Source organism: Macadamia integrifolia, chromosome 6 (genome assembly GCF_013358625.1).
Source record: "Macadamia integrifolia cultivar HAES 741 chromosome 6, SCU_Mint_v3, whole genome shotgun sequence".
In the NCBI taxonomy this organism is placed as follows: Eukaryota; Viridiplantae; Streptophyta; class Magnoliopsida; order Proteales; family Proteaceae; genus Macadamia; species Macadamia integrifolia.
In genome coordinates, this window is record NC_056562.1 from 35712295 (window position 1) to 35739626 (window position 27332).

A 27332-nucleotide genomic window follows, 5' to 3' on the forward strand; every position below is an offset into this window, starting at 1 on the left:
TAAAACCCTGATTTTCTATATTCCATCACTTAAAGAGGAAGAGAGAGAGATGGGAGAGGCATTTTCTAGAGGAGGGAGAGAACCATGAGAACTATTCTCTACTCTCTCATCCACATTGTTTTGGTTAGCCAACGTCTCCTTAGCCAGTTAGAATCTCCTATTAGTTAGTGTTTTAAAAACATCCAACTAAGTAATGGGTCTCCTATTCAAAGCCAACAACCAAACCGAAACCGAAACCAATTTTATCATAAAAGATAAGGGAGAGGGATAGGTATGCCGCAGATATCAAGTATGCTAGCTGACAACACCAATATGATCACATGATGAAGTATCATTTAGGAAGGATATGAGGGTCATTTCAAAAAAAGGAAAGAGAGAGATAGACACAATGGATGGTAGCATACTTGATATCGGCGGCATACCCAACATTTTCCCAATAAATAATATAAAATTCTTTTCCTAACAATAGGAAAATAAATAATATAAAATTCTTTTTCCTAACAATTGTCAAAGTTCGAATAAATAAATAAATTTAATAAATAATATAAAATTCTTTAACAGGGAATGAAAAGAGCATATAACCACTAAATGTAAACAAAGCATACAATCGAATTGAATCTTAAGGAAAACTCTCTTCTCAATCTTTTGTTTTCAAAAACAAGGTTCTGGGCAAGGTCTGCTTTGCTATGTGTGCATATCCATATTCAAGACATGAGACTAATCGTCCATCACAATAGAACAAAATTGTGTAGTAAAAAGATGGAAGGAACCAAAAGAAGAAACTCAGAATGATAGGAGAGAGAAAGAAGGATAGCACCTCACCATCGCCATCTCTGTTGTCTGTCATCGTCGCCTATAGTCGTCACTTGTTGCCAGAGATGGTGAACCTTTTTCGATTTTTCTCAAACCCTAATCCATTAATATCTTTTCAATTTGGGGGAAATTGGTATAAGAAACCACATAAGGATAAAATATGTATTTAAATTGTGATTGAATTACAAAGGCTAAAATCGTCTATTACAATTCAAAACTAACACCTAAAAGCATCATTTGACAGGGGATGCAGACATAATTTCTGAAAACAAAGGAGAGAGGGATGTAATAAGAGTAATGTATAGGGGAGGAGATGTAAATTACTGAAAAAAAGGGGCCACAAAACTGTACACGACAGAGGCGTAGGAGACGAGATAAACGAAAACAGATATAGAAAATCGAATGTCGAAGCAGAACAAAGCAATGATAGAAAATCGAGCTTGATCAGTCATTAATGGCGTTTGAAATTCCAGCTTCTCTAATCCGTCAAGTGCGGATTGCAATACGTGAAGAGGTTGGTCTCTCCCCTTACGATCCAGATGATCCTTCCCTCCCCAACTTAGCTACCATCGAAGATTCACTTGCTGAATTCGATCCTTCACCGCTTTATCTTCGATGCAAGCAATGCAAAGGAAGACTTATCAGAGATCTTCAATCGATAGTTTGCGTCTATTGTGGCGCTCAACAGAGAAAAGAACTACTTCCTGAGCCTCTGCCATTTAAAACAACTTTTGGGTATCGATGGTTGCTCGAATCTCTGGACTTGGATGGATCTGTGAGTGTTCTCTTCTTGCTTTTAAGTGTCAGATACACTAACTATTTGTTTTCTGAGTTGGGGTTCGTTTAGTTTGATTTTGGGTTTGTATTTTAATTGTAATCTAATTAATTACTTTGTCTCAAACACCCAGATAAAATCTCCTCTAATGTTCATAGTTAGAATATGTATCTTGACCTAATTGGTGACTAATTATAGAAGTCATTATCGTCCAATTAAGGTTCGGTGTGGACATTTATTTCAGATTTATTTGACTCGGAACTGGTAGAGCAGGAGTGTTCGATTGTCAATTTTGGGAACCAATATGAATGAAGTTAGGTCTTGAACGAACAGGGTCAATTTTGTAACCCTGTTGTTCGCTTATCTATTTATTTCTAATGGAATTTGATCTGGAAAAACAAACCATCAATCTTGAAGATCAGAACTCCTACGTTGATGCAGGCTTACATGCTCCTAGACCTATAAGACACTGAAGAGGCCTAACTGCTGAACGGTTATGAAAGCTAAAACAGAATTAGTTGGACAACTAGAAGACAATTAAGGGATTGGTTGTAATTAATCAATCAGTTTGTCTGTAAGAATTGAGAAATTCCATTTTACCCTGTCCAGCCAAGCTTTATAAACTCAGAAAAGGGTTAGAATGGGAGATAATCAGAAATTACTTCATTCCTCTGTTTCTTCTTGCTTCTGCAACTCTCAATTTCTAGCAGTTTTCTCGTTCTTGAACTCGAATCAAGAGCTGAGGAGATTTTTGTCGTATCAATTGGTGCTTTCGTTGAGATCTAATGATGGCTGGCGGCACTCGATCCCAGAAATCTGAATTCACACTAGAGAATATTTCAACACAACTAACATATCTACAGCGGCAAATGCGTGAAGAGTTCATGGAGATCTTGACACCCATGCAACAGAAGTTTGAGAAACTCTCCGTTGACTTTGAATCAAGTAAGGTTTCTGTACCCCAATCTTCTGAAGAATACATGTCTTCTAAGGGATGAATGCTGCAAGATTCACCATCGCCCTCTCCATTCAAAACTATCAAAGTGGATTTTCCTAGGTTTCTTGGGGGAGATCCCACCGATTGGCTCTTCAAAGTAGAACAATATTTTTCTTTTCACAAAACCCTTGAGGATAAAAAATTTACATTTGTTTGTTTCCACATGGAGGGACCTGCATCTAGCTGGTTCCAGTGGATGTATCACAATTGACAGCTTATATCTTGGACTGATTTTGAGTCTTCCCTCGTGCTTTGCTTTGAGCCATCCGCTTATGATGACCTGGAAGGGGTCTCTCCAAGTTAATGTAAACAAAAATGGTGGTAGAATATCAAACACAATTTGAATCTTTATCCAACAAGGTCTACGTTCTGTCTGAACAGTTTTTGAGAAGTCGTTTCATTTCTGGTTTTAAACCAGAGCTTTGAAGAGAAGTTTTAGCACATCAGCCCGTTAGCTCACACCATGCCATTGGTTTAGCTCGTCTACAAGAAGACAGACTGACTGAAATAAGGATTCCAGAAAAATCGTGGGAGTTCCGACCTGGAATTCAAAATTCTATTCTTATGTCCAAAACCTTCACCTCAACCAACTATTGGAGCTGCTGTGAATAAAATTCCCTTCAAGCGACTTACTTCTTTGGAAATCCAGCAGAAATGAGAGAAAATGTTGTGCTTTTGTTGTGAAGAGAAGTTTGCAAAAAACGGATGGCATTACTGCTGTTGGAAGGTGAGGGAAGTGAAGACTCCCAAATGGAAAAGGACATTGAATTGGGTTTTGACTACTATGATTACAAAATCCGGCAATAAGCTTGCATGCTCTGATGGTCCAGTTAACTCCAAAGACTATGAGGATGCAAGGAATCATAAGAAATCAAAGGGTTCAGGTGCTCACAGACAGAGGTAGTACACAACTTCAAAAAGAACGAGTTGCAAAATTTCTTGGCCTTGCGATCACTCCTGCCAAGCATTTTCATGTTCAGATTGGTAATGTGGAGTATCTTTCTTGTCTGGGAATGTGCTAATGTTACAATGTCATTACAACAACATTCTTTTACAATTGATTTTTTATTTTTTTTGGTCATTGCATTACAAGAAACAGAGTTATGAAGTAAGTTCTGATTATCTCCTATTCTAACCCTTTTCCGAGTTTATAAAGCTCCGTTGGACAGGTAAAGGGGAATTTCCCAATTTTGTTACAAGCTAACTAATTCTGTTACAGACTACCTAATTGATCAATTATAACCAATCCCTTAATTGTCTTCTAGTTGTCCAACTAATTCTGTTTTAGCTTTCATAATCTTTCAACCAATTGTGCTTCTTCATGTGTCTTATAGGTCTAAGGAAATGTAAGCCTGCATCAACTTTGGAGTTCTGCTCTTCAATATTGATGCTTTGTCTTTCCGGATCATACCCTCGGTCATCGAGAAGCACTTTTTCCTCAAGGTGTAAAGATGGAAGTTGCTGCTGAAAGTCATGCAAGTCCTCCAACGTTGCTTCTTCTAAAGGAATATGCTTCCATTGTAAGAGACTTTGGGGAAACCAGGCTTCGAAACTGAGAATTTGTATTTTGCTGATGATTGCTAGGAAATCAAATTTGGTCCAGTTGCCAACACTATCCGGGGCAAAGGTAGTATAACTGGAATTGAGGGAGGAGTCCCTGTGAAGGGTTTGAGCACAGAGACATGAAATACCATGTGAATCTTCGAAGTCGCTGGAAGTTGGAGTTTATAGGCTACAGGACCAATGCGTTTCAAAGTCTGAACTGGGCCAAAATATTTTTTTTTGAGCTTGTTGGAGGTTCTGTTTGCAACAGTCACTTTGTGATAAGGTTGAAGTTTGACCAACACCAAATCACCTTCCTTGAACTGCGTGTCCGTGCGATATAAATTGGCCTTGCTTTCATTTTATCCCTGCTGCGTAAGTCATGGTCAATGGTGTCAAGTTTGGTACTGCCACAACAATAAGTCGGCATCGATGGTGGTGAACGCCCAAAGACAACTTCAAAGGGTGTCATGCCAAGAGAAGAGTGAAATGCTGTATTATAGTGAAACTCTGCCCAACCAAGAAAATTATACCAAGGTGCTGGTTGATCAGCAACTAATGCTTAAAGATATTCCTGGAGACAGCGATTAACTACCTCCGATTGTCCGTCAGTTTGTGGGTGGTAGGCGGAGCTAATTCGACGCTCAATCCCTTGTAAACAGAAAAGCTCTTACCAGAATTGACTAAAAAAACAGTCTCTATCACTCATAATTGATCTAGGGATGCCATGGCTTTTGCACATAATGTCGGTGAATACACTAGTGACCTTGCTAGCATTGTAATGTTTTGGCAAAGCCAAAAAAATGGGCATATTTAGAAAATCTATCCACAACCACAAGTGTAATAGTATATCCATGAGAAGGGGGAAGCTGGTTAATGAAATCCATGCTTACGTCTTCCCAAACCTGTTCTGGAATAAGCAATGGCTTAGCAAACTGAAGGGAGAAACTGTAAGGCTCTTAGATTATTGATAAGCGGCATTGCTGAACAAAGTCATGGACATCTTGTCCCGATCCTATCTAATAGAAGTTTGTGGCTAAACAAAGATAGGCTTGTTGAATGCTAGTATACCCTCCGCTGGAGTGAGTGAAACTAATGTAGTACTATATTTGAAAGAATCAAAATAGTAGTGAGTTGACAAGGATCTTTACTCAAAGGATAGCCCATATGCAATTATGAAGACTAGGAGTGAAATAAGATAGCAACTATGAAGGGAAAACAAAACAATAACCATAAGAAGCAAACCAACAATTTTTAGCCCAAAATTATGGTTCAGAAATTAGGGTAATAAAACGCAAACAATCTGATGTAGATAAATCACTTAATGGGCTTATTTTATTGCATATAAGTCTTAGGTTGGGTTATGTATGTATTGGGCCTTTGATCCCATGGGTTTTATATGTAATGGGCTACTTTAATGGGTATAAATTATGGGTTGAAAGTAGGAAAACGGGATTTAATTCATTAGTTTAGTTAGAGTCCTGTTTTGAGTCTATATTATTTGTTATTTAAGTTTTCTAGTTAGTTTAGGTTTCCCAATTAGTTAAGGATTGGGTTAGGCATTTTTTTTTTAATGTTTGAGCCAGTTTTGAGTCTTCTGGATAATTTTGTAAGGGGCTACAACATTAAACACGAATTTGATTGAATGAAAAAAAAAGAAAACTTTGTGTTGGAGAACTATGAGATGCAGTGCTGTCAGCGACAACTTGGGTGAGATGTCCATGGGTGAGATGCTCGACCCAACTTATTCCCCTACCCCCATTATTCTCTTATTTCTATTTTGTTCATACTATCTGCCCCTAAATCTGATTTTTATTGAATTTAGTAAAGATCCTACTTGGGATTGGATCACTTATGAACCAATCTTACATTACAATATCTAATTTCAAAATTAGGGCTTAGCAATAACTTTTGTCTCTTATGGATGGCTTTTGGAAATCTGTAGATGACTTCAGAGGGGACTCTGGTGGGTGGAAGTACATTTTTCATTCGCATTTAGATAGGTACATGCCCGTCAACTCGTATTGCATCTCTTACAAAGTCCTAGGCTCACGTCCTTGAGCTTGAAGTTGCCTTTCACAGACTTTCCATTGTATTCGAGCACAATTACTCATCTGGGAACAAGTATATCGAAGTTGTGTCTCTGTCAAGTTGTAGTTGTCAAAGTACATGTCCAATTTATACACCCATTCAAGGAATATGCATGAAGTAACTTCTTTACAAAAATAATCCGGCTTTGATACTAATTATAATGTAGTACTATATTTGAAAGGTTCAAAATAGTAGTTAGTTGACAAGGATCTATACTTAAAGGATGGTCCATATGCAAATAATGAAGACTAGGAGTGAAATAAAACTGCAACTTTGAAGGTAAAACAAAATAATAACCACTAGGGGCAAAACAATAATTTTTAGCCCAAAATTAGGGTTCAGAAATTTAGGGTAATAAAATGCAAACAATCTCTGATTTCAATAGTTAACTTGAATCAACAAACAGAAGCAAAACAATAACTTTTACCAGATCTTGAGAACGGAAGGACAGAATTGGTATTTTGAAAATATCTCAAGATCAAGCCATTAGAAATGACCCATATTTGAATCGATCTCCAAATTAGGGTTCTTGAATGCCTAGTCACAATTTGAATCCGAAAAAACGTGTGACATCCAAACTTCTAGAAGACTTGAAGAAATTCAAGGAAAACTTGAAGAACAGTACTTGTTGTTGGATGGAGAAGATGATAAAAGAATAAAAAATAAAAGAAAAAGGATTGAGATGGGATAAATGTGGATGGGATGATGGGATGGCTATTTCAGCATGGGCCTCTCGCCCACAGTAATCTCAGCTGTTAAAGAATTATTTCTCAGAATTTTGGGAGCATAAATCTTTAATTTCATTCATAAATTCGTGTTTAATGCTGTAGCCCCTTACAAACTTATATAGAAGATTCAAAACAGACTCAAACACTAAAAAGGAAAGGCCTAACCCTATCCTCAACTAATTGGGAAACTTTAACTGACTAGGAAACTGAAATAACAAAGAAAATAAGCTCAAAATAGGACTTTAACTAAACTAATGAATTAAATCTCATTTTCCTACTTTTTACCCATATTTTAGGCTCATTAAAGTGGCCCAATACAAAGAAAATAATGGGATCAAAGGCCTAACACATACATAACGTAACCAAGGTTTATATCCAATAAAATAAGCTCACTAAGTGACTTATTTGCATCAATTCTCCACCACTTAAAAAAAACTCGACCTCGAGTTTTGAACATGAGAACGATCACCTAGGTGTGATGAAGGTTATGCAGTCCATAGTAAAATTTAGGCAATTCTTTGAAGACATGAATGTAGTCTAGAATGTGAGGGGCACGATCTTCTAAATACTTCAATGGGATGATGAACTCCACATCCGCATCCTTAACATCATTGGATGTATCCATAGGGTCATCTACATATGCATCTTCAACCTCTTTAAATTCCAATGCAACATAAAGCTCATTTGGTTCATCTACCTGGAGGTTCTTAATCAGTTCCATTGATGGTTCAAACACATCTTCAATCTTGAACCCCTTAGGATCTTCCTCTTGGCTGTTCACAATCATTACAGTTGTTGCAAAGCCAAGTTCCTCAGTCTCAACCTCATTGTCCATTGCAGAAAGCTTGTTGCTTTCGAATTCTTCCACATAAGTCTCTTTGAGGGGAACATCAATGACTAACACTTCCTCAACAATAGGAATGGTTGGAATTTCTTCCACACTAACCTCAACTTCAGGTTCAGATGTTTTGATTGGAGGTGCCTCATTTGGATGTGCTTCCTTGTATTGTTGCACAAGAGCGGTATATAATCCATCGGTTCTTTCATGCTCTTGTCGCCTGTTGGTGGCTTTTGGAAATTGTAGAGGACTTTAGAGGGGACTCTAGTGGAGGGAAGTATATTCTTCATTCATATTTAGATAGGTATATGCCCACCAACTCGTATTGCATCTCTTCCCCAAGTCCTAGGCTCACGTCCTTGAGCTCGAAGTTGCCTTTCACGGACTCTCCATTGTATTTGAGCACAATCACTCATCTGAGAATAAGCATATTGAATTCATTGCATCTTTGTCAAGTTGTAGTTGTCAAAGTACATGTCCGATTCATATACCCATTCAAGGAATATGTATGAAGTAACTTCCCCACAAAAATAACTTGGCTTAATCCTTGGTTAGTCTAGGCTTTGATACCAATTAATGTACTACTATATTTGAAAGAATAAAAATAGTAGCCAGTTGACAAGGATCTATAGACAAAGGATGGTCCATATGCAAATAAGGACCCAAATTTGATTCAATCTCCAAAGTAGGGTTCTTGAATGTTAGGTCACAATTTGAGTCCGATCGTATGGCTGAATTGCTTAATCTGAAAAAACGTGTGACATCCAAACTTCTAGAAGACTTGAAGATATTCAAGGAAAACTTGAAGAACAATACTTACTTCTTGTTGGATGAAGAAGATGATGAAAGAATAAAAAGGAAAAGAAGAAGGATTCAGATGGAATAGATGTGGATGTGATGGTGGGATGACTATCTCAGCCTGGGCCTCTCACCCACAGCCATTTTAGTTGTTGAAGAATTTTTTCTCAGAATTTTGAGAGCATAAAACTACAATTTCATTCATAAATTCATGTTCAATGTTGTTACAAACTTATATAAAAGACTCAAAACAGACTCAAACACTAAAAAGGAAAGGCCTAACCCAATCCTTAACTAATTGGGAAACCTAAACTAATTAGGAAACCGAAATTACAAAGAAAAAAGACTCAAAACAGGACTCTAACTACATTAATGAATTAAATCTCCTTTTCCTACTTTCTACCCATATTTTAGGCCCATTAAAGTGGTCCATTACACAGAAAACCCATGGGATCAAAGGCCCAACACATACATAATCCAATCCAAGGCTTATTTCCATTAAAATAAACCCATGAAGTGACTTATCTGCATCAGAAACTCCTTAAGGAGAGTAGGTTCGAGTGCTGAGTGTGCTACTAAAAATATTTTTCCATTGTAGTAAATAATGCCATCACGAATAGACCATTTGTCATGATGATGTTGATGAGTCAAATTGTCAGCCTGCTACCATATGAGCTCAGGATCGCTTGCAATATCCTGCTGTAATTGTGTAAGAAACTTGAAGGTTGGAGTTGAAATAGCCAAGAGGCCTGGAAAATCAGTGGAAGAAGAAGGCAGGCGAGACAAAGCATTGGCAGTGGCATTTTCTTTTCCAGGTTTATATAAATTTTCGAACTGGTAACCGAAAAACTTAGACAAATAACGTTGTTGATCGGGGGTCTGAATGTTTTGGTTCACGAGTTCCCGCAAGCTTTTCTGATCAGTATATATAGGTAACTTACTCAACAAATACTGCAGCCATTTTCCCACAGTGGAGGTGGCATAGAGCTCTCTGATATAAATAGATTCCATTTGCATCCAGGGACAAAATTCCTTACAGTAGAAAGCGATGAGATAGTGTATAAAGCTCGGCTGGACAGTGTAAAGGGGAATTTCCCAGTTCTGTTACAGACTAACTAATTGACCAATACTAATCCGTTAATTGTCTTCTAATTGTCCAACTAATTATGTTTTAGCTTTCATAATCTTTCAGCCAATTGGTCTTCTTCACGTGTCTTATAGGTCAGGGGACATGTAAGATTTATGCTGTCTTTTCGGATCAGAATTATGGGAGGATTTTATTGAGTTCTGGTTCCCTTTGCTTTCCAAATGCTTCAACTATTAGAAGTGGCCTATCTTAATGTTCCCATTCAGCCAATACATTTGTTAGTTGTTCAAGTCAGGTTCCACTTTTACATGTTTGAAAAGGTCTTGATATAGTTTCTTCAGGCTAGTAATTCATCTATGTCTTCATTCGTGGAAGATAAAAATACTTCCTCATGCTTTGTCAGATGTCTGCAGAAATTATCTCCTATAGAGCATTTGGAAAGTGATATCATTTTTATTGAAAATATAAGCATTAAAACGAGGCTTGCAAGAATGAACTACCATCCGTTAGAACCTCTAAGCATGATTCATTTTTAATTAGCTGGAGTGAATGACCATCTGAACCCTTTGAAGGCAAAGCTATTTTCAGAGAACTGTGGAAGTTCCAATTTTGATGCTTATGTTAACATTATCATTCATTAATTGCAGTCTGTAGTTTGTATTTTTTTACTGGTTTTTCTGAGGCAATACTAGATTTTTTTTTTTTTCAAAATTCATTGGAGTAAAGCCTGCTTGTGAGGGCTGGGGAAGATTCTAATTTTTTCTACGGGTTGCTCAGGAAGTTGCTATTTCTTACCTTGGGTTTGAAAGAGTGTAAAGGGATTGATCATCATGAAAAAAAGGGCGTACCCAGTACATGAGGCTCTCGCCACTGCAGGGTCTGGGTAGGGTCATAATGTATGCAACCTTACCCATGCTTCACAAAGAGGCTGTTTCTCGACTTGAACCCGCAGCTACTTGGTCGCAATGGAGTAACCTTACCATTGTGCCGAGGTCCGCCCTCAAAAGTATTCACAATTTGGATGTGGAAGTAAAATTATGATAATTAGAATATTTGTGATTTTTTCATAATCCTAATGCAATAATCAATCCCGAGCTAGAAACTAGAGACTGATTTGCAATATAGGACATTTTAAAAGTAGTGAACAAGCAAGAAAGAACAGAACTAATTGGACAGAATAGAAGTAGAACCAGAAATTCTTATGGGAGAAAATTAATAATTGAGGCTAATCAGATGAACCTGATAATCTGGTTGAGTGGACCATTTAGGGATGTCTACTTGCTGGAAAAATTGATGATTTTCAGATAATAGATAATGCTCAACTTTAGAGCGTCCCCCATAAGCGAAGCACTGTGTTGACACCCAGATGCGGTGAGAATAAAGAATCTAGTCCAAAAGCGTAGGACTAGATTGGCATCCTTGAACATTGGATCTTTAACGAATAAGAGTCTGGAGTTGATAGATGTTATGAGGAGAAGAAGGATAAATATTGCATCTATTCAAGAGACTGGATGGAAGGGTAACGAAGCCAAGGTGTTGGACAACTTCAAACTTTGGCATTTGGGAGATGAAAGTAATAGAAGTGGAAAGGGCATAGTGTTAAAAGAATGATAGGATCATATCAATTAAATTGGTGTTGGAGAAAGATGTTGTCAATATTATTAGCGCTTTCGCACCCCAAGTGGGATTTGATGAAAGTAGTAAGCTTCATTTTTGGGAACACATGGATCATTTAGTGCAATGTCTTGGGTAAGAAACGATTATTATCGGAGGTGACTTGAACATGTTGGAAGTGGTTGTAGAGGCTATAAAGGTGTTTATGGAGGTTACGGAGTTGGGAGAGGAATGAGGAGGGGACCTCAATCATAGACATTGTGATAGCCTATAATTTATCCATTGTGAACACTTTCTTTGAAAAAAGAGAGGAACATCTAGTTACCTACAGTTACCTACAAAAGTGGGCACCATACCAACCAAATAGATATCTTTCTAACTAGAAGGGCCGACCGATTATTGTGTAAGGATTGTAAGGTTATATCTGGGGAGAGCCACCATACAACAAAATAGATATCTTTCTAACTAGAAGGGCTGATAGATTATTGTGTAAGGACTATAAGGTTATATCTGGGAAGAGCCTAACCACTCAACATAGATTGGTGGTCCTAGATATGTGCCTCACAGCCAAGTAACTCCATAGTGCTCTAGCTGATCTAAGACCAAAGAAGCAATGGCGCGGCTCGTTAGCAAGCACATCTTCTTCTTGCTTGCTGGGGCGCGTTTGCGCATCCGTTTTCTTTGTTGAGTGCGCTAGTGTGCCTAGCGCGAAAGCCATTGCCTTGACTCTGTTAGGAGCACATCCGTTGCTTCTTGTCCTGGAGTTTTCTTCTTTGGGTCGTAAGAGAAGAGTGAGTTCCGTTGGAGTCTCAACTACCACTCCAAAAGTGGATTAGTTGAGTGACCTCAGTACGCATAAACGTAAGATAAGAGAACCTATTTGCCCTAAGATAAGTGGCGGAGATTAAAATGACAGTCCTTAAATACGTTTGTTAATAAAGTGGTTAAACAAGGAAAATGGGACTTTGAGGGAGACACCAATACGATGTGGAACAAGATGATGGCATTGTATAAAGAAGGATTGCGAAAAAAGTTCTAGGGGATGTAAATGGTATTTGTCAAGCCCCTAGGGAGACTTGGTGGTGGGATGATGAGGTCTACACAACCATTAAGACTAAGAAGCTAATTTTAAGACGTGGCAAGGGAATAAAAAGGCAGAAAATAAAAAGAGGTATAATGTCGCTAGAAATGAAGCTAAGAAGATTGTGGGGATAGAAAAGGCAAAGAAATATTAGGACCTTTGTAATAATCTGAAAACTAAGGAAGGGGAAAACACTATCTATAAGGCTAAAGTGAGAATAGAGGAGTAGAGATTTCGACCATGTGAGATGTATTAGAAGATAAGATTGTAGAGTCCTAGTAAGGGATGAAGATATTATGAAGAGATGGGATAAGTTCTTCTCTAATCTACTTAATGGTGACACTTCAAGTAAGAGTGACTTGGAAGAATGCATTATTCGTCAAGACATCACACGCCATAGATATACGAAAGGTTGGAGTGATTGAAGTTAAAGAAGCCTTGAGAAAGATGAAAGTAGGCAAGATATCAGGTCTTGATGAGGTCCGAATAAAGGTGTGAAAGAACTTAGGATTATGTGGAGTATCTTGGTTAACCAATATTTTTTAACAAGATTTTGAACATAAGGAAATGCCTAGATGATTGGAGGACAAGCATTATGGAGGCATAAAACAAATGAGTCATACTATGAAATTGTGGGAGAAAGTTTTTGAAGCCATAGTTTTCAAGGCGTCGCCTAGGCATCTAGGCAGCCTAGTTGGCATATAGGTGATTGTCACCTTAGTGTAATGCGCAATACTTATTTATCTCAAATATCATTGAAGCAAAATTTTTATTTTATTTAGTTAGGACTTTATTCATAAATAACCAAATACCCCTTATTTGAATCCAGTAAAATAGTTAAATTCCAAAAGGATAAAAGTCAACCCCCTAGTATGAGAACAAAAACTAGATTTTTTGTTGTGGGGAGAATTTTCAACCTTCAAATGCTTAGGTTTTCCTCAATTCTGAAAATTTCATAAATTATATCATGGTAAAACATTGATAAAAATCAGAAATGCGGTAAATAATCTTTTGTTTTGATATCCATAAAATTATTTTCATTTATGCAACTGTAACAACATTCGTGCACTTTAAAATAAGTTTGATCGGAACATAACTTTGTCATTACGACTCAGATTTAAGTAATCTTAGACTTGTTGGAAAGCTAATTTTGTGCTATACCTAATACAAAAAGTCTCATGTAAAAATAAATTCATTTGACTAGTCAAACTTATTACAGAACAAGAGCATTTCTTTAGATGATTTTTGATGACTTAATATTGTTTTTTATGATTTGATGTGGCTTAATGTTGATTTTTGATGACTTGATGTGGTTTAATGTTGATTTTTGATGATACAAGGTATATAACGTTAGAAAAGAAGGACAATAAAAAATAACATTTGGTCGCTAGTCAAATGATTCTTTTACATGAGATTGTTTGTATGGTAGGGTACAAAACCAGCTTTCCAAAAAGTCTAAGATGATTGAACTAGCCTCTTTTCTAACGTTAGTTCGCCTTGGTGCCGTGACAACTATGTTGATTTTTGATGATGTAAGGTATTTGTAGTATACCAAATAACGTTAGAAAGAGGAAAAATAAATAATAACCCTTGGGCACCTTGCGATGCTTAGGTGGGTGCCTTGTTGCCTAAGCGCTTAGACACCCCTCCACCGCCTTTGGTCACCTTGTTGCCTTGACAACTATGATTGAAGCCACTTGAGAAGAGAAACTACCATAATGCAAGGCTAGTTTACACTAGGTAAACTAACCCCAGTAAGAAAACAACCCTCAACCAATATTGGTTCTGATCTCAGACTTGGAGATCAAGTAGAGCAACAACAAAGCCTAAAAGAAGGGATGAATTGAAACTCACAAATTAGGGAAGTTCTAGGATTGTCAAACCTGGTCACAAGGGTTCCCACAATACTGCTGGAGACCCACTAACAGTGGCTGGATCAGGTCTGAAGTGGGCTAACAGAACCAATAATCGACCCTAACAGATTTAGGGTTTTCAACAGACCAAAGGAGAAATCCTGCGGCTCTCATTTGGCTGGTCAGGCCAGCCTCAAATCCTGGTCGAATGGGGCTTTTGGGGGTAGTCTTCAAACCATCCAAAGGTTGCTTGAAGATGCTAGACAGAATTGGAGAAACAACCCTTGTCGATTTGCTTCCAAAGCCCTGACAGCTGAAATCGATTTTGGGATGTGGGTGGTTCTTCAATCTGGTCTCTTGACAGGCTTTGATTCTAGCACTCAAACACTCTCTCACTGTGAACAAAATAGAAAATAGAAGAAAGGAGAAGAGAAGGATGAAGATGGATAGTTGTGGATGGGTAATGGCTTTCTCAGCCTGGGCATCTCCCCCATAGCTATCTCAGTTGTTTGTTCATCTTTTCTCAGGAGAATAGAACAATCATAGGCTGCAAAATACTTCATTAATCAATTTTCTCAAACTATTACAGCAATCTCTATTAAATAGAGAGTCCAAACTTACAATTTAGCAACTAGTTCCCAAGTAGGAAACTAAACTAGAAATGAAACTAATATAGAATAGCAACTACACTCTTAACTTGTAACTTAAAAAATCAATAAAGCAACTACTAGGGACATTCTAGAAAGCAGCTCCTCTCTTGCAAAGCATCTTTGATCAGTCAAACAAAAGAAACAAAAACCCAGCTGTACTTGGAGATCGTGGGCAGTGAGACAGCTGTCTTGGGCTGGCTCGATGACTTCAAGGTCTTCTAGAAGTCCAAAACTAGAAGGAAATATGCACTAATAAAGGGGCTATCCTATGCTCGATCGGGTGCTGATGTGGCCAGCATAGGGCTAAAAGATTGGGGACTAGCTAGGCTCAAATCAGCCCAAGGCTGGCAGGTCTTGCTGGCTGCTCTTCTTCTTCCTCTTGCGATATTGAAGACATGATGGGTATCTACATCATACCATCTCGGAGGACCAATTTGATTTTATGCTAGGTAGATCCACGACAGAAGCTATTTACTTGCTCAAGAGGCTCATGGAAAGAGTTAGAGCATGCAAGAAAGATCTTCATATGATCTTTGTTGACATAGAAAGTCCTACGACGGAGTCCCTAGGGAGCTAATTTGTCATGCACTAGAAAAGAGAAGGATATCGTATAAGTATGTAGACATAGACATGATTTGGTTTGATTTCTATTTCAATTTCGGATTGATTGTATGAAATAGTCAACTAATAGGTTTTTGGTCAAGAAATTGAAATTGTTTTGGTTGCATCAATTTGAAATGTTCCAAGAATAAGAAATCCATTTGGTAGTTCAATTTCTCCGTATAGATTCTCTATATTTCTTTGGGAGAAGGTGGTGGTGGTGGTGGGGTGGAGGTAGGGGCTAGGCCAGGCAAGGGGCGGTGCCAAGAAGGGAGAGTGGTGGTGGTTGTGGTTATGGAGGCATGGTGGTGGGGGCATGAATGCATGATGGTGGTGTGACCATTATGAGAAGAAGGGTTATGTTTTATTTTTTACATGAAATTACTGCTCTGCCGATCAAATTAACCATGTGCTCATTAAAGAGCAAGAGTGAAATCAAATGGATTAGAGATTTTGAAATAAGGTGTAAAAATCTATTACAATCCCAGAAACCTGTAACCAAACCCCGAGAAAGAGAAGAGAGAAGAGAAGAGAGGCGAGATCGAGATTCTCCCAAAAGAGGGGAATAACCTGCGATCAGACCAAAATAGTCTATCGCAGGTTAGACCCTTAATATATATATAAGAAATAAAAACAGGTACAAAAATACCCCTGAACTCACACTAGTCAGCCCTAACACAGAAACAGGGATCGATGGGACATAATTGCCTATATCGGCCTTATCGCTGATTAAGCCTAACACCTCAATCTTAGCACTCCCCCCATTAAGCTGGAGCATATACATCACCCATGCTCAGCTTGGTACAACCGTTACGAAAACTAGGAGCAAATAGAGACTTAGTGAACATGTTAGCCAATTGATCTGAGGAAGGAACAAAAGGAGTCTCGACTAACTTCTTCAGAACAGCATCACGAACAAAGTGGCAGTCCACTTCAATGTGCTTGGTCCTCTCGTGAAAGACCAGGTTACTAGCAATGTACACAGCAGCTTGGTTGTTACAACATCTTCATAGGCTTAGTTACTGGAAACCCCAACTCCAAAAGTAACGACCGTAACCGCATCAACTCAGCAGTGGTGTGAGCCATAGCTCTATATTCTTCTTCAGCACTAGACCGGACAATGGTAGTCTACTTCTTACTTCACCATGTAATCAGATTACCTCCAACAAATGTGCAATACCTTGTAGTGGACCTACGATTACTAGCAGAGCCAGCCCAATCAGCATCAGAGTAGCCAACTAGTTCCATATGCCGATTAGGATGATAGATCAACCCTTTACCAGGAGCACCCTTTAAATATCGAAGAACACGAACAATTGCATCCCAATGTGCTTTCTGAGGAGACTACATGAACTGACTAAGGACCCCAACGGCATAAGAGATGTCAGGTTGTGTGATGTTAAGATATATCAACTTACCAACTAAACTCTTGTACTGATGCACATCCTGGAGAGGTTCACCGTCACTAACACCAAACTTTTGGTGAGTGTCCATAGGGTTATCTACAGGCCTGGATGCAAGCATACCAGTATCAGATAAAAGGTCCAACACATACTTCCTTTGAGATAAACTGATCCCCTTTTTACATCGAATCACTTTAATCCCGAGGAAATAGTGAAGTTGACCTAAGTCTTTGGTCTGAAAGTGCTGCTGTAGGTAGTTCTTCACTTCAGAAATTCTTGTCTCATCATTACCAGTGAGAATAATATCATTCACATAAACCAACAAGACAATCAACTTATTACCTTTGGATGAACAAAAACAGAGTGATCAGGATAACACTGAGAAAATCCACAAGTTAACATGGTAGTGGTAAACTTGTCAAACCATGCCCGAGGGGACTGTTTAAGTCTATAGATAGCCTTGTGTAAACGATGCACACAACCTTTATGCTCCCCCTGAGCAACATAACCAGGAGGTTGTCCCATATACACCTCTTCCTATAGATCACCATAGAAAAATGCATTCTTGATGTCCAACTGAGACAAAGGCCAATCAAAGTTGACGGCAAGAGAAATAAGTAGGCGAATAGAGTTCAACCTAGCAACTGGTGAGAATGTCTCAAAATAATCAACCCCATGCGTCTGAGTATACCCCTTGGCAACCAGATAAGCTTTCAACCGCTTAATAGAGCCATCAGAATGATACTTAATAGTGTAAACCCAACGACGTTTCACTAAGTCCTTACCCGGAGGTAAATCTACTAGGCTCAGGTAGCACGATTCAAGAGAGCATCCATTTCTACATCTATGGCAGCTTTCCACCCAGGGATACACAAGGCGTCAACATGAGATCGGGGAATGGTGTTAGTAGAAAGAGATAAGGTAAGACCATGGATAGTTGATGGGAGATGAGGTAAGGAAACAAAGTAAACAATGGGATACACAACTATAGATTTTTGTGTGCAAGTTCGTGTACCTTTATTTTGAGCAATTGGTAAGTCATCAGTGATAGGAGGGATAGGAGCTTCACTAAAGGAAGGCGGCAATGGAGGGAGCGAATCATCTGGAGTATTGGTATCAGCGTTAGGCTGTCCAAGCTTCTTCTTGTGCTTGTAAACTTGTAGAGGAGGTGTTGCTGACACTAGGAACATCAGGAAAAGGAATGAGAGACTGAATGGGAGGAGTAGGAGAGTTCCACTCCATCCCAGACTGTGACGCTTGAGGAGAGAAAAATGATGTGCCTCCAAAAAAGGACACATCGACACTAACAAAATTTTGGTGAGTAACAGGATCATAGCACTTGTACCCTTTCTGAGTACGTGAATAACCTAAAAAATGCACTTAGTGGACCAATGAGATAATTTATCTGACGATGCATGTAAATTATAAACAAAACACACAACCAAAGACACGAGGAGGAATTGAAAAACTTGGCAGATTAGGGAACACAATAGAAAAAGGGGACCGATCGGAAAGGACCGATGAAGGCATGCGATTAATCAAGTGACAGGCAGTTAAAACCCCATCATACCAAAATTTTTTCGGAACATGCATATGTATCATAATAGCTCGTGCTACCTCAAGAAAGTGCCTATTTTTACACTCAGCTATCCCATTTTGCTGGGGGGTATAAGCACAACTAGTTTAGTATATCATCCCACGGTTAGCACAAAAATCAGAAATCTCATTTTGGACATACTCTAAAGCATTATTAGACCGAAAAATCTTAATTAAAGTGCTAAACTGAGTTTTTATTTCATTCTAAAAATTTTGAAATACAGATAAAAATTCAGATCGATCATTTAACAGATGCAGCCATGTAAGGCGAGAATGATCATCCACAAAAGGTCACAAAATATCGAAATTCAAATCTATTGTTGACTCTGCAAGGACCCCAAACATTAGAATGTATTAAAGAAAATAAAGGCAGACTACAAGACACGGGGCAAGATGGGAAGGACACACTGTGATGCTTTCCCAATTCACAGGCTTCACACTAACTTAAGCACAGACTTAAAACTAGGAAATAAAATTTTCAACCTAGAGAAAGACAAGTGTCCTAAACGACAGTGCCATTGGAAAGGAGTCACATCCCCAATAGCAATAGTAGCAGCAGCAGAAGAAGCACGTGTGTCACAATTGAGATAATATAAACCATCTTTTCCACACCCTCCACCAATCGTCTTCCTCGTGTGAAGATCCTGAAAAACATAATAAGAAGGAAAGAAAGTTACTGAGCAATTTAATGACTTGGTTAACTGACTTACAAAGAGGAGACTTAATGGGAATTGGAGAACATATAACACGGAGGACAAATTGAGTGAGGATGTAGGTGAGATAGTACCATGACCTAAAACTTGTGTTGAAGCACCATTTGCAAGAACAACAGATGTAGAGTTGGTACTAGGAGAGAATAACTTAAACAAAGATGACTTATCAGTCATATGAGCGGAGGCACGTGAATCAATTATCCAGGGAGTAGAAGTAATGGTAAGAAGGGCTGAGGTACTTGCATGAGCCAAGGTAGCAGCGAATGTAGACGCACCAGTGGATGTATTAGGGGATGCCTCAAGAGTCTGCAAACGCCTTAGTAGTTGATTAATGTCATCACGTAGACTGGTAGACGAATCTCCTGAGGAAGTTCTCAGTTTAGTATCAGTGGGACACTGTGTCAGTACCATCGTCTGACATTGCATGATTGGCTAATTGAGTTGCCCACTCTGGCTTGCTATGCTTTGCCTAACAAGTCTCTACAGTATGGTTGGAGTTCCCACAGTAAGTACACTGGTGAGAAGACCGATCAGATGGTTGTCTACTAGAACCTCGACAAGCAGATACACGACCTCCCCCACGACCGCGACCACATCCACGGTTGGCAAGAAAGGCTGAATTGTCTTTGGAGGACTGATCAGGTTTGGTGGAAGATGTAATATGCTGAAGTCTTGAATAAGCATCATTCAGTGTAGGGATAGTTTCGCTATCAAGTAAATGACCCTTCACTGCCTTTAAGTCATTATTCAAGCCAGCCAAAAATTTAGAGACAAAAAATTCATTACGCTGAGCCTTCAATTTGTCAATATCTGTGGTCAAAGGTTGGAAGACATTAAGTTTTTCAACCATTCCTTTGAAAGCACTGTAATATTCTGGAAGAGACTTGTCAGACTGGCGAAATTGGAACAGTTTCTCATAAATATCATAGATGCGAGTCATATTCTTTTCCTGAGAATATGTTTCCTTCAAATCATTCCATACGCCTTTTGTAGTAGTGTCGAACATGACATTGGCAGTGACATTTGGTTCCACAATATTCCACAACCAGATCAAGATCAAGGCATTTTCCTTCATCCATTCATTATAGCCTTTATCATTAGACAGAGGAGGGTCAGAGGTAGTATACTTAAGTTTATCTTTGGCCATAAGATAAACCTTCACAGACTAAGCCCAAACTAGGTAATTTGAACTTCCTTTGAGCTTGATGGAGGTAATCTGGACATTCACATTGTCCGAAGAAGATGTAGTAGCTGCGGGGGTAGTAGTTTTGGTCTCAGCCATGGGTGACCAAAAAATAAAGAGAGAACAAATATGGTCATAGAGAGAACAAAGAGTAACACACCGGAATCACAGCGACTATTAGCGATTGTTAAGTCGAGTTGGGCAAAAGAGGTGGAGGCTGCGATCCAGGGTCTTCAAACTTCAATTCAGTAGTAGTATATCACGATCCATAGACAAAAGAAATCACTCCATGTGATTTAATCCATAGTAAATGAAGCAGTAGGCGGCTGCACACCAGAAGGGTTCAGCGGAAGAGCGAGATCAGCAGAGAGTGAATCTGAAAAACCAAGGCTTGATCACAGAGGCTCTGATACTATGTTACAATCCCAGAAACCTGTAACCAAACCAGAGAAAGAAGAAGAGAAAGAGAAGAAGAAAAGAAGAGAGAAGAGAAGAGAGAAGAGAAGAGAAAGGCGAGATCGAGATTCTCCCAAAAGAGGGGAATACCCCTGAACTCATGCTAGTCAGCCTTAACACAGAAACATGGATCGATGGGACATAATTGCCCCTATCACCCCTATCACTGATTGAGCCTAACGCCTCAATCTTAACAAAATCAAACCAAACAATTTCAGAAATAGAACCACCCCATTAAATTGAGACAGAAATCACACCAAATCAGACTATAACTAAAGATATGTACGAGGACACGGTGACTAGTGTGAGAACTGTGGGAGGGCAAGGAAGTGATTTCCTAGTACAATTGGGCTACATCAATGATGCCAAAACCAGGTTTGAAAACCCTATTCGGTTAGCTAATGGGCCCACCCGGATATTACACAACTCAAATAGTCAAGTAAAACTATAAATAATGGAACTCAAACTAACAAGAGAATAAACCAAGATGGAATAGAACGTATGATGGGGAAAGGGTAATATTGGAACTAAAAGAAAAATAAAGACAATAGAGGTTAATAGAAAAGAGAGGGCCAATTCTGGAAATAAAATTAAAAGAAAAGACAACTGAATAATGACATGACATAACAGGAAGTAATATGTTAAGAGAAACCCAAATACTTGTCTATCGTGAGAAGGATTATCTCCTTCAATCTCAAAGAAGAGGTTCAGAACCCAGTGGAAGTTGTTTAATACCAGGTGAAGAAGCTTGCTTCTCAGGCCGTGGATGAATCTAAAATTTCGAAGGGGAAATCGCTGGACACAACTCTCTTGGATGCTTCCATCATTCAACCCAAACAGTGAATGAAAAGGAGATGCAACTTGTGCAACATGTTCTGGTGGTAGAACAGAATTCAGCAATGGCTAGAGGATTGGTTCACGCAGCAGGATTGATTTCAGGGCCCAATAAACTAGGCTTAAAATTGCTTCTGTTGGATACACACTCGCTGGAAGTTTTAAAGAGAAAGAAGAAGGAATGAAAGAGATTGAACAAATCTCTTCCAACCCTAAGACTTTGGTGGCAGCAGGGAATGAACAGAGAAGTAGAAAGAGAAACACACCAAGAGGGGAAAGGAAGAAGGAGAAAAGAAAAGGCGGAGCTAAGAGTTCCCAACAGCAAGCCTTCACAACACGAGATCCAATCTCTTCAATTCTTCTCATTCAATATTTAAGTCTAATCAACTCTACTATATTCTGTCTCCAATTTATAAGAAAAGAAACAACAATATTGGAAACCTAACTTAAATAGAAACTACTCTAAATAAGGAAATTAAAATATGGAAACTATCCCCCTAATTAATCCACCCAACCTTCCAAAACAAAGAGTATAAAATAAAATTACATGAAAATAAATCTCCTATGTAGCTTTCCAACTCTTGCCTGACCAGAAACCGGTTTGGCTTGGTTGTGTCTTGGCTTAGGCCTCCATAGAGGATCATTTCGGTCCAGCCAAGCCAAGGCAACTGCATCAATCAAAGGTCTTCCTTAAGCCTTTATTTGTTTACGCTTATCATGGATGAGTTAACCAGGAACATTCAAGACAAGGTTCTATCGTGTACGCTCTTTTCTGATGATATTGTTTTGGTGGATGAGACAAAAGTTGGGATTAACACTAAGCTAGAGATATGGAGATTAACCTTGGAATCAAGATGTTTTAAGATAAGTAGAACTAAGACGGTGTATATGATATGTAACTTTAGTCACTCTACGATGGATGATAAAATGGTGAAGATTGAGGAGAGAGAGTAGCGCAAAATGATCATTTTAGGTATATGGGATCAATCATAAATAAAGAAGGTGAAGTTGCTATACGATGTCTTGTATTCCGTCAGAGTTTAATCCAGGGAGTACTGGTGCAGCACTTTGACAGGTAGGATGGCAGTCCTGCTAGCCAGTTAGCTGGCAGTGGGGGTTGCAAGGGGGCAGCGCCCCCCGTTCGAATTTTTTATTTAAGGGCAATTGTGTACTTTCCGGATTAGGGTTTTTTCGCTATATATTTATAGCGAGTGTTTCTTTCTCTGTAATGCAAGCAATACTGAGAGGTGTGAGGGATGAGTGCTATAACCCTATTCTCTATTGATAGTGAAGCAGGATCTCATCTCACCGGGGATGTAGGCAATCTTGCCGAACCTCGTAAATCTGTGTGCATTGCTTGTTCTTGTTCTTCCATTATCTTCTACATCGTTTTAGGGTTACGTTTCTACAAATTGGGATTAGAGCTCTAGGTTTCTGTTTTCTAGGGTTTACTATCACGATGGCAGGGAAAGGATTGAATGTCAAGTATGATATCGAGCGGTTCAATGGGAAGAACAATTTCACTCTCTGGTGTCAAAGGATGATCTTCGGATACAATAGGGTTTGGCGAAAACGTTGCTAGGGAAGTCGAAGAAACTTGCAAAAATTACTGATGAAGATTGGGAGGAGATGAAAGAAAAGGCGGTAAGCGCTATTAGATTGAATCTTTCTGATGATGCCCTATAATATGTTGTGGGTATCGAATTTGCACCGCAGTTATGGGCAAAACTTGAAAGCATCTATGTGACGAAGTCCTTAACGAACAAGTTTGTGAAAAATCGTAAGTAAACTTGTAAACCTGGAGGTTAAGATCGAGGATGAAGACAAGGTGTTACTGTTGCTGTCATCACTCCTAGAATCATATGATCACCTGGTAACGACTCTTGTACCGGAAGGAGACCCGTGAGATGGATGAAGTCACGGCTGCTCTCATGTCCAATGATGCAAAGAAGAAGGCTAGTAGTACGAAATCTCAAGGAGAAGGTCTTTTCGGAGGTGATAAGGAGCAGGAAAGAGGGAGATCAAATCAGAAGGGATCTGGAAAGAGTCGATCGAAATCAAAAGGGGCAAAGACAAAGGTCTCTTGTTACTATTGTAAGAAGGAAGGTCATTTGAAGAGAGAGTGCTTGAAGAGGAAGGCGGACTTGAAGAAGAAATGTGTAGATAAGGCATCTGAGGAAGCTAACGTGGTTGACAGTTCAAATGGAGATGATGGAGATGTACTCTCTATATCATCAGGTAAGAATCAACCTTTTGATTCTTGGATTTTAGATTCTGAATGTTCATATCACATGTGTCCACATAAGGATTGGTTTGATACATATCAATCATATAATGGTGGGTCTGTCCTAATGGGGAATGATGCTGTATGTAAGACCATTGGGATAGGCACTATCAAAATTAAGATGTTTGATGGGATAGTAAGAACTTTAGCAGATGTGAGACATGTACCAGAATTAAGGAAAAACTTAGTATCTTTGGGGGCTCTTGACTCAAATGGCTGCAAGTACATAGCAGGTGGAGTTCTCAGAGTTATTAAGGGTGTCATGGTTGTCATGAAAGGACAGCTAATTGGAAACCCATATAGACTTATAGGGAGCACAGTTACAGGTGGAGCATCTGTAGTCTGTGCTACAGGTGGAGCATCTGTAGTCACAGAATACAGATGCAGGATCTAATACAGATGATACCTATCTGTGGCATATGCGGTTAGGGCATATAGGAGAAAGAGGATTAATGGAGCTTCATAAAAGGAAACTGTTGAAGGGAGTGAAAACTTATAAACTGAACTTTTGCAAGTATTGTGTGTTCCGGAAACAATGCAAGGTTAGTTTCAAAACTGCAAAACATAACAGTTAAGGGGTGCTTGATTATGTATACAGCGATGTATGGAGTCCTTCAACAACAAAATATAAAAGTGGGGTAGAATACTTTGTGACCTTTGTTGATGATTACTCAAGGAAAGTCTGGATCTACTTTATGAAGCATAAAAGTGAGGTGTTCACTAAATTTAAGGAATGGAAGGCTGAGGTAGAAAGGAAGACTGGAAAGAAAATTAAGTACTTGAGAACAGATAATGGAGGGGATTACACGTACAAGCCGTTTCTAGAATTGTGCAAAGCTGAAGGGATTACACTTCACTTCACGGTTCCAAAGAAACCACAGTAAAATGGTGTAACCGAAAGGATGAACAGAACACTTCTAGAAAGAGCTCGGAGTGTGAGGCTGAATGCAGGGTTGAGCAAGAGATTTTGGGAAGCAGTGAATATGGCATATTTCCTCATCCATAGGTCTCCATCAAAGGCGATTGTAAAATTCCCGAAGAGGTATGGATAGGAAAACCAATAGATTGTTTTATTCTAAAATATTTGGTTGTCTAGTCTATGCACATGTTGAGAGTGAGCAGCATTCCAAGTTAGACTCAAAGTCTAAGTAGTGTATCTTTCTTGGTTTTAAGAAAGGCATAAAGGGATCTAAGTTCACAAAAAGTTATGGTTAGTAGGGACGTCTTTGATGAGTCTCATATGGTGAAGTCAAATTGCAATTAACAAGCAGTTGATGAAAATAAAGAAGGTTCTACTGTGCAGGTAGAGTTAGGTGAGTCAGAAACAACAAGAGAGAATGAGTCATCAAGTGACTTACCAGGACAACAGGAAGCAGTAGAAGTTCCCTATACTGTGGCAAAGGGTAAAGGGAAGCGTACTCACAAAGCACCTGTGAGATACAGGTTTGAGGACATGGTTGCCTATGCCCTCACTATAGGTACAAGTGATCCATTTTCCTACCATGATGCTTTGAGTGATGCACAACATGATAAATGGATGACAACTATGATGGAGGAAATGGAATCTCTATAGAAGAACAAGACCTGGGAGATTGTGGAAAAACCAAAGAGAAGAAAAATCATTGGGTGTAAATGGGTCTTTCGTAAGAAAGAGGCAACATTTGAGAAGGAGCGTGAAAGGTATAAGGCCAGACTTGCAGTCAAGGGCTATACACAGAAGGAGGGGATAGACTAAAATGAAATATTCTCCAGTGGTGAAACACACTTCGATCAGGGTACTACTTGCTTTGGTGGCCATGTATGATTTAGAGCTTGAACAACTTGATGTGAAGACTGCATTTCTTTATAGTGACTTGGAGGAACAGATTTACATGGAGCAACCTGAAGGTTTCAAGGTGCAGGGAAAGGAAGATCATGTTTGTCTGCTTAAGAGGTCGCTTTATGGTCTTAAGCAATCTCCTAGGCAATGGTACAAGCGCTTTGATTCCCACATGATGAAGATTGGCTACACAAGAAGTGAGTATGATAATTGTGTTTATTATAAAGTGCCAAGTAATAATTCCATTATTTTGTTGATGCTTTATATTGATGACATGCTCATTGTTGCAAAGAACAAACATGATATAGTCTCTTTAAAGTCTTTGTTGAGTGCTGAATTTGAGATGAAGGATCTTGGTGCTACTAAGAAGATCCTTGGTATGGAAATCCTTAGAGATAGAAATGCAGGTAAACTTTGGGCAACTCAGAAAAGGTATGTTGAAAAGGTGCTAAAGCATTTCAATATGGAAAATGCTAAGCCGGTTAGCACCCTATTAGCTAACCACTTCAAGTTATCTGAAAGGGAATGCCCTACAACACATGAGGAGGTGGAGCATATGTCTCAGGTCCCCTATGCTAGCGTAGTTGGGAGTCTCATGTATGCTATGGTTTGTAGCAGGCCGGATTTGTTTCATGCAGTCAGTGTTAGCAGATACATGAGTAATCCAGGGAAGGAGCATTGGAATGCAATTAAGTGGATCTTCAGATATTTGAGTAATACTAAAGATATAGGTGTTACGTTCAGTGGCAAGGGAAGTTCCACAGAATTGGCAGGTTATGTTGATTCTGACTATATTGGTGATTTAGACAAGAGGAGGTCTACTATAGGGTATGTATTTACATTGGCTGGTAGACCTATATCATGGAGGGGCGATGCTTCAGTCTACAATTGCATTGTCCACTACTGAGGCAGAGTACATGGCGGCAGTTGAGGCTGCCAAGGAATGAGTCTGGTTGGCTAGATTGGTTCATGAGTTGGGGTTGGAGCAAAGAAGTATAGTGTTACATTGTGACAGTCAGAGTGCCATACATCTTGCAAAAAATCAAGTGTTTCATGCAAGGACAAGGCATATTGATGTGAGATTTCACAAGATCAGGGAGATTGTGTCAGAGGGTAGTATTCACTTGAGAAAAATTTATACAGATCTCAATTCTGCAGATATGTTTACCAAGCTAGTTACTACAGAGAAGTTCGAGTCTTGTTTGGACTTGATTAATTTTACTCACTGTTGAAGATGAGGGATGCACCAAATAGGTATGGGTTTGTACCTCTTATGAGGTACGGGGATGAATACGTCTACAGGTTATCTTTACAGGAGGCTCGATAGAATTCAAGCCAAGGTGGAGATTGTTGGTGTACGATGTCTTGTATTCCGTTAGAGTTTAATCCAGGGAGTACTGGTGCAGCACCTCGACAGGCAGGACAGCCGTCCCGCTAGCCGGTTAGCGGGCCGTGGGGTTTTTAAGGGGGCCTCTTGCCCCCCTCCCCTGCATAGCAGGGGGTTAGTGCCCCTCGCTCGAATTTTTTATTTGAGGGCAATTGTGTACTTTTCGGATTAGGGTTTTTTCGCTATATAT

The 27332-nt window shown here is 39.1% G+C and overlaps 1 protein-coding gene across 1 annotated transcript in view; it reads left to right on the forward strand.

The window, feature by feature from the left end:
• The first annotated feature begins 1163 nt into the window (after positions 1–1163).
• LOC122081857 overlaps positions 1164–27332 on the forward strand; it is a 59557-nt gene continuing 33388 nt past the window's right edge. The window contains exon 1 of the mRNA XM_042649211.1: positions 1164–1588. Coding sequence (XP_042505145.1) covers positions 1268–1588 — 321 coding nt within the window. The 5' untranslated portion in view covers positions 1164–1267. The remainder of the gene's footprint in view (positions 1589–27332) is intronic.